Source organism: Lepidochelys olivacea (assembly GCF_965140295.1).
Source record: "Lepidochelys olivacea isolate rLepOli2 genome assembly, chromosome: 4".
Lineage (NCBI taxonomy): Eukaryota > Metazoa > Chordata > Testudines > Cheloniidae > Lepidochelys > Lepidochelys olivacea.
In genome coordinates this window covers 66,636,920-66,653,180 of record NC_140414.1, presented here as the reverse complement: position 1 = coordinate 66,653,180, position 16,261 = coordinate 66,636,920, and the positions used below count along the sequence as shown (strand labels likewise).

At 38.9% G+C, this 16,261-nt stretch overlaps 1 protein-coding gene across 1 annotated transcript in view; it reads left to right on the top strand.

The window, feature by feature from the left end:
- Window positions 1-16,261, top strand: part of DCHS2 (dachsous cadherin-related 2) — a 235,147-nt gene that overhangs the window by 117,059 nt on the left and 101,827 nt on the right. Inside the window, exon 2 of the mRNA XM_084625372.1 lies at window positions 6,926-7,117. Coding sequence (XP_084481498.1) covers window positions 6,926-7,117 — 192 coding nt within the window. The remainder of the gene's footprint in view (window positions 1-6,925; window positions 7,118-16,261) is intronic.

The following is a 16,261-nucleotide window of genomic DNA, read 5'->3' as shown; positions in this document are numbered from 1 at the left end:
TGAGTTCATATTGGTAATTGATTTTTCCAGAGTTTACATTCCTTTAATTCATTGGGCCTTTTCTGCTTATATTTTTATTTATTTTATTTGTACTGTCAACAGTGTGTAAAGCATTTTTCTTCTGAAGAGCTTGCAAACACAGAAGGGGAGAGAAGACTATAAAAGCAGCATGATTGAATGGAGAAGTTTAGCAGGCATCTTTTCAGTTCCGTAATTTTTGTTGCACTGTAAATTTTTTTATAGGAAATGCTTGTTGTCATCTAGTTCCTGATTCTCAAGTTTATACTTCTTAATCTCATGCATTCTTTTAATTCAGCATATCCAAAACATATCCAGTTAAGTAATAAGAAGAATGCTTTCAACGTAATTATCATCTCCTTTCTTCTGGAATCCAATATCGCATTCAGCCTACCTCTCAGAGCAGAGATGGGTGATACAACAACAAACTCATTTGCCTCCCACATCTGAGGACTATAAGTCTTTTCAGCATTATCCCTTCTGTAATACTGTGAACATTCAACACTCTTGATCAATCCACTGTGAAAATTCTTTCTGCTGCCTTCATTTCCTCTTGTTTTGACTGCTGTCATTCACTTTCTTGCTGTTTCTCTGCATCCCAACTCTTAAATTACTATAATCTACAATAATGGCAGCACCGCACCACTCTTGTAAGCTGTAGTGTTTTGGATCACTACTATAATGTGTTTATATTTCCAAAATGTGTAATGCCTTGTCTCTCCTCATCTGTATCTCAAAATGTGAATGTTAGCCTGTCCTCATTAGCTTCCTGCCTCTAGCAGTAGTACAAAATCTCTCTCCCACACTTCAAGAATTTCCATAGAATGGTTCCATTCAACCTCATCTGTGTTTGCCAGGTAGTTTGTATTCTTCTTTATTGCCAATTTTTAAATTTTTCTTCCCCTTTCTCTTCAGAGTAAGGGTGCCTCATGCTAAGGAGCAGCAGTCCCTTTGGCAAATTCTAGAATGGTGTTGGACACAGAAAAGGGACTTGTATAAAACTGTGCTGGCTGTAACATAGGACCTGAGTCAGAAAGGGAAAGAGAAAGGGGAAATTGAGTGGATACTGAGGAACTTGAGGGGTAAAAGTCATATCGTCTTACCCATGCAACTGCTGTTATTGAAATCAGAGGCACTCAAATGACCAAGGTCGAACATGATTAGGCCCTCAGATTTGTATTGCTGTGTTTTAAAGCATTTTTATTTAAATACCGCATTCATTATTCCTTTGCATGTACCTTAAAAATCTAAGGACTGCATAATGTGCAGGAAGGAAAACAAGTTGCTGACTGTAATGGGCTAACCTTCTAACAATATCCTCTAATTTTGCACCTGTAATTAATCTTCCACAGTCAATTGTGGGCATACATTATAGCATTTAGAACTTTAACTATCTGCAGACACAGCCAGATAGAGCTACATCTTAATGTAGTCACCAGCAGTAGATTGCAGGCACAAAAAGAATATTTTTTGTTTGGTTTTAAACATAGCCAAAACTAGTTAGTGTGGTGGTGATAACAGAGAAATACTATAATAGCATCCAACTCTGATTTAAAAATTAATAGAAATATCAAATTAAATGGTAGGTAAAATATCAAATGTTCCAGACTAGGGATGTAAACTATTAAACAGTTAACCAATAAGTTTTGGTCTTACTGTTAATATATTGTATTTAACATTTAAAACAGATTGGCAGCAGCTCCGGACCCCGACCCCCGCACTGTGTGGGGCTGGGCAGTAGCCCCGGACCCCAACCCCAGACCCTGACCCCCGTCATGTTAACAATTAAATGGTTAACCGATATAATTTTAATAGTTTAAACGGGTACTTTTTAAAATGATATTTACATCCCTATTCCAGACCTGTGTAATGCACAGCTGTAAATCATTTTTAGTGCCAAATCCTTGTTCTATTGAGGTCAGTGGGAGTTTTGCCTTTAACTTAAATGGAATGAGGCTTTGGTCCTTGGTCAGGAATTGAACTGTGTCCTGTACTACAGCTGTGGAATGCAAACTACAAGGAAATGAAAGGAGCATGAATTGTTCTATAACCACATGATCGCTGACAAATCTTTGTGAATGAATTTTCTAAAATCAGTATCAGACACTCCAGTATGTTGGTGTTCATTACTGTCACCAGCTGATTTACAGAAATGGTGGCAAATTATTCTGATGCACCATTATGGTGCATCAGAATATTTAGTGCAAATCTAAATGGTAAGAGGTCCCTCCTCTAAAATAGAGCAAATATTGAACATCCCAGTGATCTTTCAAAGGGTTAAGAGATCAACCTGAAAAAATCCAGAGAGTAAAAAAGTGGAAACTTTATGAATTAACATATACTCCTTTTTAAGTCTTCTGACATTTCGGATTTTGATGGAAGTGACTGGCCTAATCTGTTTTTCACCATTTTTATTTGCACTCTACTTCCTCCAGTTCTTTCCTTTTCAGCCTCACATATGTCTAAGCTCCTTTGGGTACTAATGATTTTAAAGGATAAAGATTACAGTGTGTGAGACTACAGATAGCAGAGGAGTAAGGACTGCTAATTATGAGCCACGTGATAATGGGTAGTCGTGTAAATAAACAATTCACCTAAAAGCAGATCTCTTTCCTTTGCTTTTTCTATACATGTAAACACACATGTACATGCATGTGCATGAACGCACAGGCACTCATAGTAGCAGAGAAAAGAGAGGTCTCAGTAACCTTAAAAAATCAGGTTTTCCTCCCATTTCACCTAAATTCAATCCCAATTCACCATTCTCAAACCAAATTATTCTTTGGAAGGAGAAGATAGGCTTGTGCTTAAAACACTGACTTGAGACTTGGGAGATCTGTGTTCAATTTCAAGCTTATTTCTAGATATTTTGTGTAACCTTGGACAAGTTTATAATGGAACCCCAACTTTAGCTGGCACCTCTAGGTATTACTGTAGCACAAATAACAATCCTACAACAAAAAGATCGGATATCATAAATGCAGGGTTTAGCTTAGTTAAAGAACTAAACAGAAAGAAAAACAGAACTGAAGGAGAAATCTTTCTTTAAAACACCTCTAATAATCGCAAAATCCAACACACAAAATGGTTCCATTACCATACATTTCTTTTGTTATAAATCCTTTTTCTCCAGTGTGAAAAGTTTTCATTTAATTTTACATAAGTTATAAAATAACCCAACGAGATGCTAAGAAATGTATAACTAACTAGAGAGATTAAGGCAATAAAAATGAAGATGTAATGAACCTGACTTTTCTATTTATAAAAAAAAAATATTTAATACATCCACCAGTTGTCTCAAGAATCAGAGTTTGCCACCTTTTAGTGTTCAACCAAGCATCAACACAGCAATAGGCTCATAGTTTTTGACATAATGCTAATGGAGAAACATTTATGCTTCAGACTAAATTGTATGGGCTAAATTTATCAGCATTGTATGGTTAACGTTCATTACAAAGTAGTGTCTTCCTTTTTATGTTAAAAGAAGAACTTGAATATCGGGCATATTCAGATATGTTTGAAAACTTAAAAACATTTGAAAAGTACATGAATTTCATATTTTTCTTGCCACATTGCTAATTACTGAATACATTATGTTAAAAAACCAATGTTTTCTATCTCATAGCGTGTAATGTTCAGTAAAATATTCTAAAATCGAGTTGGTTGTAGTGAAGGTATGTTACATCAACTGCACAAGCACACAAATCAGGCTGCTTCTTTTCAGACTTCTGGAATCATCTTGTTCAAATTGGGCATGCTCAGAGGCTTAACCTCACCAGAGTTACTCCCATACTGGAAACATGCTACCTCTTCTGTGCAGCTCATCACACTTTTTTGCTTGACGTGTAGTGGAGTTCTAATACTAGATTTTTTGGCATTTCAGTAATTTCCAAAGCCATAGACAGTTCAACAGTAGAGAATAAACAGTTATGCCATAACCTCACTGTTCTGACACCACTGCAGGATTGCACAGAAAGCAACACGTAGCTGACAGAATGCTTATTACTGACACAGATATCAATAGCAGCAGAGGAAATGCAAAAATATTAGCCAAGTACATTCTGATACTTTTTCCCCCTGAAATTTCCTCATGTGTGAAAATTTTTAAGTTTCTCTTTATTAACCTTTATAAAGTTTTGTAGTATAACATGTTCCTAACTTACTGTAGGCTTTAACTCCTTATTAAGAGTATAATCCTAATTAGAGAAACTGGGATAGATAATTTAGTGACATATGCAACAAAATGTACTAAAATGGGAAACAAATCACAATAGTACAGCATTTTCCCAAGGTCTAATTACATCAAGTACTGTCACGGTGTGCGTCACCCAACGCCATACTGGCACCTCCTCCTGGTTGTTCTGGGGATTAGCTCAGGACCAACACCTCCATCTGCACCTTGTCACTCCTTCTCTAAAGTCCGCCTGCAACCCCTCCTGCAGCATCAGGAACCGTAGTGTCCTCTTCGTGGCTCAGCCCTCCAGCCACGTCACTGTCCATGTTTCCCCCTTCCAGGGGAGTTTAGCTCCTAGTCCAGCCACTTCCCAACTGGCGACTGCCGTGAATTGCCCTGCCAGTTCCCCAGGGGCGAGTGTAAGGGACCCGGTCCGCCCACTACTCCAGGTCCCAGCCCAGGGACCCTGTAGATTGCAACCTCCTGCTGCATCCCTCTGCATCTACTATTGCTGCCTTTCCTTAGGCCACTTCCCCGCAATCACAGCACCCTCCTCAGTCTCAGCAGCCCGTCTAGAGCTCCTTCTCTTCTCCCCGGGTTTCTGTCTGCACTGCCCTGTCCAAGGCGCTACAGGGTTGCACCCTACTCCAGACACAGACTTCCCTCCTCAGGCTCCAGGAAGCTACTGACCCTGCTCTGCCCTGAGGCTCTTTTTATATGTAAAAAAAGATTTACAGCTTTTCACAGTCCCTCTCCAATTGGCTGCTTTTCACACAGCCTCCCTAGGGCTCTATTAACCCCTTACTGCCCAGTTTGGGGCAGATACCTTATCACAAGTACACATTCAGATTAATGAAATTCTGAATTCCATTTGTGATAGTGTAATCTGATTACTCCAAGATAAAGTTTATGCTTGGGCTGCTGTAGTTATAATGGGGGGTGGAAGGGAAGAAAGGACATTGCCAACAATAAGGTGGCAGAGCTCTGTATTTCTGCTTGGGGCATTGTCCATAATAACACCCTGATCAGCTTGAAACAGTTTAGGTGATACGTTGTATTTTGTCAGCAGTGTGTTAAGTGGTAAGTAATAACAATGATATTAATGTACAGGCTGGTTGATATTGTTAATACAAATATTGAAATCTATTGGAGAGAAATTAAAGATGTACATTCTGTTGAAGAAAACACATGGTAAAGTTGGGCCTCTGCCTTGAGTCAGTAATATATCTAGCTGCCTAAGTCTTTCATTTGAACAGAAATTTACATAATCTTTCTAATTTAAGAGAGCTGCAAATATTTTAATATATTTGAGATGTTGGTATGTGCCTGGCATCCAGCTCCTCTCCTGAAAATAAATACAGAGTTGAATTCCAAGATAAAGGAGATAAAACCTTTTTTTGTGAGGTGTATAGCTCCGGGCCAAATCCTGCTTGCCTTGTTCATGTAGGATTAAATTAACTCCTCTCCAGAGGCTAGTACAAAGCCTATGCATCACTTAGGTTTGGGATGGCCATCTGGACACGAGTAAATTTCACCCATGGATTTTAAGACTGATGATGATGTATGAATGATGTAGGCAGAATTTGCACCTCTATGCAAAACTATCTCCAAAACCTCACAAGCTTCATCTCAGGGAAAACTATTTACTTCTTGGTTCCAGAAGGGTATAGCTCTGAAGGAAACATTTCTGTGAGATATTAATCTACAGAATTTGGTTTCAGATTTACAGCAGAGTGGTTTTAAGTGATGAAGGCAAAGTGTTGCTGTCCTGGTAAGATCTACTTACTGTAGTGTGAAATGAAATTCTAGTTATCTTCTGCTCAGCATTCCTAACCATCTGCAAGACAGCACCAGTGAGGGAATTTAGGCTGCGGCAAGAATTTTTCCAGTGACTTTGCCAGTGGATGTCTTTTTATCATGCAGGTGCAGATAGACAAGTTTAGTTCAGTTAGTAGGACTCTTGCCTTTAAACTAGGAGATCATGGATTAAAACCTACTCCTTAAAAAGAAAAGGAGTACTTGTAACACCTTAGAGACTAACAAATTTTACTCCTTTTCTTTTTGCAGATACAGACTAACATGGCTGTTACTCTGAAACCTACTCCTTGTACTCCTGTATTGTTAGCTAGGCCATCCTTCAAATGAGACGTTAAACAGAAGGCACAGTAGATAATGTTCTGGCCAGCATTCCCTTTCTCAGTAATACCGTTCTACAGCTGAACTCTTGTTGGCTTTAAGGCCCTGTCTTTATGGGTATTTTAATCATGTTAGTTCAATTGAGTTAGCTTAACACAATTGAAGAATTTCTTCAAGACACAGGCTAACACTTTTAAAGTCATATTGGTTAGCCTTGGTTTAGCCTCTGAGGTTAAGACACGGCAAGCTAATGTTGCTTCACAGATGGTAGCTGATGTCTTGAATAGGCTTTTCAATTGTAGTAAGCCACTTGATTGAGTTGACACATCCTTTTTGAAGAACACATCCTTTTTACTTGTCAAAATAAGGTGTAATAGATCTTTTATTTACCTATGCAATACCTGCACTACCATGATCTAACTCATTGTTTTGAAAAGTGCATTGGGATACCTTAAGTATTAGAGCCCATATATTAAATAAATACACTTTTAAAAAACAATAATAAAGACTTTGGCATCAAATATCCATAATATTTGAAATATTATTATGTAATAATAGTTCATCTAGTTTAATTTTGTTTTTATTGCTTCCCTGCAGGCCAAGGCAACAGATGCGGATGCAGGCCAGTTTGGTCATATCGACTATTTACTTTATGATGGATTCCATAACTATGAAAAATCTAAAGCATTCCGGATAGATCCACATACAGGACACATCTGTGTGTGTCAAGACATTGACAGGGAAAGGGATCCAGCCACTTACGATCTCTTAGTGAAAGCGACAGATGGGGTAAGTTTCACCCTGGAATATTACTTGACTTGTGAGCATGTTTTGTATTTTGAGCACAAATATAAAGTTTTAACAAGGGAGGGAAGTTTTTAATATGTTTATATGGAAGTTGAGAGGACCAGCCTACAGTCTCTGTAGACTACGCTGGATGCTTGCAGGCTTTGTTGGCTGGGATATATGGAACATATGCCTCAAGAATATCTGTTGAAGGCTGTGCTCTGTGGCCAACTCAAGAACTGCCCATGATGCAGAGGAAGGCCAAAGTTCCAATACAGCAACAAGGCCAAGCAAGGTCTCAAGTAATTCAGCATTCCCACTGACAACTTGAAGACACAACCCACAACTGCTTAGTCTGGAGAAGCTGGGTCAAGGCTGGTGCAGTCATCGCTGAGAGCCATCAGATAGTCCAGACTGAGGCCCACAGGTGAGCCAGGAAGCAGTGCGTGTTCCAACCACCATCTGGCGAGTGGACCTGTAGCAACTGTGGAAAGGTCTGCCATTCTCACACTAGGCTCTTCTCCCACACTGCTGTCAAGCACCATTTATGGACTGACTCTTCATGTTTCCTTTCATCTGTCAAGATGCTGGTTGGCCATGAATTTGGAAGTTGCAGAAATTTTAATTGGAAATAATGTATTACCCCTAAGGAAATAAAAACATTCTTGAACTAAATCAGAGAATAATAGAAAGTTATTAAAGTCTATGTGTAAATCATATTTTATCTTGCTTCAGATGGGTAAAAATAGTGCTGCTGAATAGATATGAAAATACATATATGTGTATGCAGTATCAAGATTAGATATATTAATAATGGATACTTGATCTGGATGAGAGCATTGGTAGTCTCAAGAGTTTCACACATTTCCCTTTCATTTGGCTCAGAAGATTTGGGTTTTGCCAAAACTCTATGATTTTTCAAATAAAAATATAGTAAAAGAGGCTCGGATGGAAATGTTATATGTGTATTCTGATCAAATTAATGCCCCAGTGATAAAGTTTAAATCAGAATCATGAGAAATCTGTAGGCACGCCAAAACTATAGACTCTTTCATTTTTGGATCAGTCTGTGATTTATCTTCTTTCAGGGAAATCTGATTTTTCAGAGGTTCTTGACTTGACTTTTAATTGTGGGAGCTCAGTGCTTTTAAAAATCAGATCCTAAGTTCCTCAAGTTGGCACCTAATATCCATGTCCACTTTTCAAATGTGCTTTAGTATATATCAGAGCTGGTACTGAGTCACCTTCCATGTCCACTGCTGAGTTACTGTAGCATGCACCTCCTCTTGGCCCCTTAGAGTATGTTTTCATTGCAAAAAAAAAATAAATAAATAAAAGGGGAGGGGGTATGTGCTTAACTCATGATTGCTAAACTGTATTAATTAACGTCAGCTAAAATAGCAATGAAGATATGGCAACTGAGGTAACCCAGATTAGCAGCTTGATTTAGGGTATGTCTACACTGCAGCTTGGAGGTGTGATTCCCAGCTCAGGTAGACAGATTTATGCTAGCTCAGCTCAAGCTAGCATGCTAAACATAGAAGTGTGGACACTGCAGCACTGATAGTGGCTCAGGTCAGCTTAGGTGCCTGAGTCCAAGCCTGCCCAGCTGACTAGGTCTGAGCTTCGATGGCTAGTCCAAGCTGCTGCCTGTGCCACAACATCCACATTGCTTGAGCTGAGCTAATGAGTCTGTCTGCCTGCTCAGTGAATCACACCTCCCAGCTGCAGAGTAGACATACCCTTAAAGTGTTCAGGGGAGCCTGGAATTGAACTGCAGCTGCTAACGTGAATTAAAAGCCAAGCTGCTGTGTCTTCACTGCAATTTTAACCTGAGTTAACAACCTGAGTTAAGAACAAACTCCCCTTTCCTCCCCCCCAACCCCCCGAGTGAAAATGTAGCCTTAGTGTTTATTTTCAATGCTTGGGCAGGCGCATGAGTGATAGATGTTAGCTGTGGAGTTAGCTGTGGAAGAGGGATTTGGCAAAAGAAGAGAGAAATAAATGGAAAAAGTTGGGAGAAGAGCGAAGGGTCATTGGTAGTGACAAAGGGAGGGAAGGAAGGAAGGAAGAAAGAAACTGAGAAGGTTAAATAGACAATGAAGAGGAGGAGGAGAGTGAATTTTCCAGGTGGTACACTGCTTATTTTACAAATGAAATGGTGCAGTAGAAATATCAGTTTCTTTCACCCTGTTTGTTTCTTCTCTATGACTTGATTTCTGAGCCTGGCTGCCTTTTTTTATATTTGCCTTTTTAGAAGCAGCAATGGGAGAAAAAGAACTGCTCAGAAATGACCACAGGGAGACAAGTGTAAAAAGTAGCACCTTAGAGGCTAACCAATTTATTTGAGCATAAGCTTTTGTGAGCTACAGCTCACTTCATTGGATGCATTCAGTGGAAAATACAACGAAGAGATTTATACACACACAGAACATGAAAAAATGGGTGTTATCATACACACTGTAAGGAGAGTGATCACTTAAGATGAGCTATTACCAGCAGGAGAGCGGGGGGGGGAGAAAACCTTTTGTAGTGATAATCAAGGTGGGTCATTTCCAGCAGTTAACAGCAATCCATTGGTGATATTCCTGAAAACACCATCCTGGCCACTATGGATGTAGAAGCCCTCTACACCAACATTCCACACAAAGATGGACTACAAGCCGTCAGGAACAGTATCCCCGATAATGTCACAGCAAACCTGGTGGTTGAACTTTGTGACTTTGTCCTTACCCATAACTATTTTACATTTGGGGACAATGTATACCTTCAGATCAGCGGCACTGCTATGGGTACCCGCATGGCCGCACAGTACGCCAACATTTTTATGGCTGACTTAGAACAACGCTTCCTCAGCTCTCGTCCCCTAATGTCCCTACTCTGCTTGCGCTATATTGATGACATCTTCATCATCTGGACCCATGGTGGTTAGGGCTCTCATCTGGGAGACCTAAATCCTTGTCTGTATTGAAACAGGGATTTGAACCCAGGTCTTCCCCTCCTCCCAAGTGAATTCCCTAAGCACCACACTATTGGCTATTTTGGGATGAGTCACTCTCAACATCTCCGATTGAAGCTGTTCCTCTTTTTCATAGAGAGAGAGAGTGTGAGAATGGCCCTGTAGCGCAGTAGTTGGGGCACTCACCTGAGAGGAGGGACACCACAGTCCAAGTTCCTGTGCCAGTGAATAATTATTTATAGAAAGTGAAAGAGCCCCCACTCCTCAATCCTGGTGCCATATAGCCTGGTGGTTAGAGCACACCTGAGAGAGGGGAAGACTTTGGTTCAACTCCTGCTCCAGAATGGGGATTGAAGCTGGGTCTCTCACATCCAGAAGTATCCCAAACATTAGGTAAAAGGGAATCTAGCTCTTCATTTCCTTTTATTAAACAAAAGGTGGAAAATACCTGAAATTGAAATGAAATGTTTCATTTTGGGTCAAATGAAGCATTTAGTTTGACCCAAAACCAAATTTTGCAGATTATTTTGATTTGCTGAATATTTTGAAAACTTTTTCGGTTCGACCTGAACTGATTTAAAAAATAAATAAATTCAGAACTGCTAATGAACTGAAAAATGAGTTATTAAGCCAGCTCTACTTATGAAACCTAATCCTTCTGTCATGAACGCTAGTGACAGAACTCTCACAGATATCAGTGAGGGCAAGATTGGGTGCAGTATTACTGTAAGTTGAAAAACAGCAAAGAAATCCAACAAACGTTACACACAATCCCCCCTTCTAGTTTGCTAAATCACTGAACTTACATATTTAAAAGTTTCAGTACAAAAGTTAAGCCATACATGTGACACGTACCTCATTTTGAGAGACGCCTCTCATTGTAGTCCCTAAGTTATCTACATGTTTGGTATTCCCCTCCACACTTTTATTATTGAAAATTACTTACATCAGAACTGTTGTAAGTAAGGTTATAGAAAGGAACGAATCCCATAGCACCTGCATGAATAATTTTTGTGTTGTTCATTTTGGGGTCTTTGTCACACATGATCCTCCGTAACGGACCTTTGCAGATTGAGAGCTGTGTGTGCAGTAACATAAGTTCTCTCATACATCAGATACTGTATATCCTTAGGTATATATTTAGAGTCAGACTGTACCAGTAAACCATAACTCTAAATACAGCTGTGGTATATAGCCACAACTTCCGAGGAAAGCTCCAGGAGGTAGTGTGCTTTAATGAGAAACTATGTCTCCTGGAGTTTTTGTGGATAGCAGATGCCGTGCTACCACTTAAGCATGCAGCACATTTTCCCCTCTCTAGCCAGCCCATTTGTGGCTGGTGGTGGCGCTGCCTCCTCCCTTTTCCTTTTGTGGTTGCTTTTGCCTCTGGGTGCTAGTTAAAAAAGCAGCATGTATCCTCCAGAGACCACAGACTTGTGATTGTGGCTGGTCCTGAGTGGGAGGGAAGCAGAAAGAGGGAGAAAAGCACATCAACCCTCCTCTCACATGAACCTGCACAATGCTCAGCCACAGTTTGGCTCTAAATAGTGAAACAAGTGATTAGAAGTAATACATTTGTGTAATATGGACAAGTTAATGATATTAGGAGAGCCTTAATTTAGTGGATTTCCTGTTTTTTCTGTGCTTAAAATGCAATGTTAAAGTTATAATTCTCTTTCCACCTGCAAACCTCCATTTTTTTAGGTGTGTTTGAGTTACTAGTGAACTAAAAACATCTTGAACTGCTGCAAGAATATAATGATTTTCATTCTCAAATAACACAAAAACAGGTGAAGGCATTTCCCTCAGGAAACCTTCCAAAATTTTTCAGCTGTAGGTTGAGACCAGGCATGGAAAATGTCAATCTCAATGGTGAGTTTTTCAGAAAGAGAATATGAAAAACAGGAATTTTAATGAAAGGTCTAACATAGTCTTAAAGGTAACCAAGAAAGGGGAATAAAATTGTATGCCCTTTTTCTGCTTTTTAAAGATATGAGAATAAGGCCTGATACATTTTAATGTTCTTGTTTCCTTTGTTTATCATTTACAATAAGAATGCAATGCAATAAGAAATTCTGTGTTTTGTTTTCCCTGGATTGGATGGAGGTTTGTTTATACCCACGGTGGTACACCTAGCAATACGTATGGTTATACAATGAGGCATTAAAATAAACTCAGCTGCATGTATGAAACAATATCGAGTTTTTAAAAAGTGTGTATATGTTTTTAGTGTTGTACAGTTACACTCTGATCAAGCCTTGTTGCTAATCAAGATACATAGTCCCATCCTTTTGTGTGCTCGCTTGCGTTATTTACATGATGTCCAACAGTTTGGTGTTCTACTTCATCCAAAGAAACAGTGGTCCATACAAATCTATTCTGCAGAAATTGCATTTGCAGGGAGTCAAGGACAAAGCATTTTAACCACGATGCTTTTAAAGAAATCACTTCTAATTACACATGCAAGCACATCTGCTGAATATGAAGGTGTAGTTACATAACTGATTATGATGAAAATTGAGTTGTATGCTCAGAGATGATTACCCCTCTAGTCCACTCAGAATGGTCTGTTTTCTTATTTATGCAGATAAAATTGTAAATTCTTTGTTATTAAGCACAATCTTTTGAAAATTAGAAGTAAATGCAATTGACAGTTTTTACAAATGTAAATCTTAAGGAAGAAAGAGAATGAGCATCATATATGGTGCATGCTCTGACCTTATTGTCAGGGAACACTCGATATATAACATTATAAAGAACAATGTTGATTCTATCCATTTATTCAGGAATTTTAGAAATATGTGTTGTTTGCTTCATTGCATAAAATGGCTTGCAAGGTATATTGTTACCTGGTAGCACCTTTGACATACTGTGGGATAAATATGTACCCTTGACAATTCTTAAATCAGATAATTTTTAATAATCTGTGGCTTATCCCGCCACTGTTTGCTCAGGCCAAATTGCCATTCCTGAAATGAGGATTGCAATGGGAGCTTTATCTCAGAAAGGAGTAGAGGATTAAACCTCAAAATTATCAAATTCATAAGATATTGGTAAACATTATAAAACATATGTCATTTACCTGATAAACTAAAATGGATCTAAACTGGGTGATTATATATGATACTTAGATGTGTTATTAAAAAGGAGTCATTTAGCTAATAAAATGCTATTACATAATGGAAATGTCTATGAAAGCCCTTCAAATAATATTGGCTATGTGTTGAGTGGTCAGTTTTTAATCAACACCAAAACTAGTTGGATCAGTTCAACATTTAAAACTTTCCCAATGCTTCTTGGTATTTAGATGTATTCTGATGAATGTGTGATGATACTGCTGAAACTCGAAATGGCTTTCCTACTATGTGTTGTGTATAGAGAGAGACTTAAGCTTGTTGTCTCTTTCTTGTGTTTTAGCAGATACATGTAACTGCTACCAATATTCTTCTCTTTTTTTTTTTAGTTAAAGCAGTTATTGTAATACGCAAAGTGCCCAGTTCGGCACTCCTTTCTCGGGCAAAATTCCCATTGAAGTTAAAGCTTTTGAAATTAGTGGCTAATTCTATTCCTTCCTTGCCCTACTACAGCATTACAACTTAAAAACTGCATAAACATATTTCAAAGAAAATAAAATCTGTGTTCAAGTCTTGAGAACCTATATATAACCTTTCAGTCTGGAACAACATTTTAGTGGAATCTTATATCCCAGCACATTGGGGGCTATAATTGAAATCCTGTCAGATTCTTATGCAGTCTTACAATGTAAACAACAAAAATGCAGCTGTTCTACATAACATCATAGGTATTTGTTAAGCAGTAGAATCTCTTCTGTCAAGAAAGTAGTATTATTTATATTTGAAAAATGGTTCGAGAGGTTTATAGTTAGCTCCATGTTTTTACACAGATTGGATGTTGCTAGGGAAAAGAAAGTCTCCAGTTATGGTCATTTCAGCTCTGTAGCAGTATATCATGTTCATTGTTTGTTCCACAAGTAACAAAATTTCAGAATCACAACAATGTGACTTGTACCCAACTTTATTGCCATTCCATCAATCAGCACAACTGTAGTTAAAAGGTTATTTAAGCATTTGAGAGACATGAAGTTATGTGAGCAATATTTCTAGAATACAAAGGCAAAATGAACAACAGTGTTCTACTGTTGCTTGAAATATGTTTTAACAAATGTAATTTTCTTTCAACAATGGGCATGCTTAAATCAGTCTTCATTTCCTGGATAATCAACTGTCATGCTTGTCTCTGAACAGATAAAGGAGCATATTCATGTGGTTAGAAATAGCAGCCGTTTGTTCCCAGTCACTAGGGGTCTTTCTCAAAAATTACCACTGCCAGGGTAACCTTAAAGAAATTCTACTGCATCAAAACAAGAAGGGTTGCATGTCATCCATTATACTGGGTGATGACAATAGTAGAGCCTCTCTTCACTTGTGTCTAATGGATATGCTTCAGGGTCAGGAAAAGGAGGCACTGGCTCTTCAACAACAGTGGTTAGCACAAGGACAGAGAGGAATGAGGTAGACCAGCCGTTACATGCCCCTATCTCATGACCCACCCTTCTAAAAATATTTCAGAATGGACCTTCCCCTAAAAAAGATTTTACAGTCTAACTCCTTAAAATGAACTACTTAGGTTGGAGAGTGAAATGTCTGCATTTTTCCTTAGCAGTCAAGAACACAGATTGGGTCAAGTGGTTTAAAATTAATCCCCATAATACTTTGCTGTTTTTAAACTCCTCCCACCTTTGCCCCCTTTCCCATATTTTTCCTTCCTTCTCCTCCCCCCGCCCCCAAAAAGAAAACCCGACAGCACCAAATGGGTGGGGGATAAGGATTCCATTTTCAACCTAATCTCCACCTGTGGACTAAACTCCTTTAACTTTGTTTGTGGGTTCAGGATTCAATTTATTGTAAGAATACTGCAAATAAGTAATTTTTCATTACTTTACTTAATTTTCCTCATACATTTAAACTAAGGTTCCTCACAACAGTGTCATGACATTGTCAGTGCCAGGCTATAGAGACAACATGACTGTGAAAAAATATGGAAAAATGAAAGCCTCAGTGAGAAAATTTACAGATGTTGATGGATTTATTTACTGTATCTCAGGAATTCAGTACAAGTCTATAGAGTCAACAGACCAAAGATCGAATGCAGTTTTTTTGAGCTTGCTACTGCACTGTAGTGCAAATCCCAAGTGCAGAACTCTGCCTGAGTGACTGGACTGCACTCTGGACAGTTTTGTGAAGGCCAAAAAAATTTTCTCAATAAACGAGGCACACAGTGGTGCATGCAGAAATATACGTCTAAGTTGCACCCATGGTTCCTGTGGCATCATGCATAAATTCAGAATTGCTAAACATAGCTTGCCCTTTGTTCATGCCAGTATCCAATTTTTGTGTGTGCAGTCTCTATAATTACTTACTCAACTTACATGTACACATTTTTTGTGCATAACTCTTTGAAAATCAAACTCTGTATCCATAGATTGTCTTCTTCCATCCGTGTTGTAATGTACTGTCAAGGGCATGTGCAGAAATCTGTATATCCCATTATTCCACTGCCACACAATTGACTTCTTGCTACAGAACTGTGCTACAGAATCTCAGCTTTGTTAAAATGATGTTTTAGCCATTATGGCTGTAGAGAGAACCTTGAAAATGTGAACCAAAGCTAAACTGATACAGTAGTGCTTTCCTACATCTATAGGAAATCTAAAACAAAAGTGCTGAGAGGTGAATGACTGTGCATCTCAGTCACGGCTCTATGGCCTCCATGATTCTGCAGCTACAGAATTCATTTTTTTCCAAAATGGCACAAAATTCAATTTTTTTGCTATGGAATTTACCATATTGCCATTTTTCTGTAGTTCTGCCTTGCTCAGACTGGCCTGCAGCTGCTGCTTTCTCTTCAGCCTTCCCCACAAGGTCGAGTTAATAAGCAGTATATGCTCCCTGTATTGTTCCATGGAGCCAGTGCAAGAGTTTGGATTCTAGCCAGGGTGTGTGAGAGGCAGAAGTGTAAGCCAAGTGGAGAATAGCAGAGCAGCCCAGTCTTGAGGAGCTGGGGAGATGAGTTAGTGACGACAGCTGCAAAGCTCACCACCCCCTCCACTGCCAGATGCACAGGGACAAAAGGAGGGCCAAGGTCCAGGATGTGGAGTCAGGCTTCCG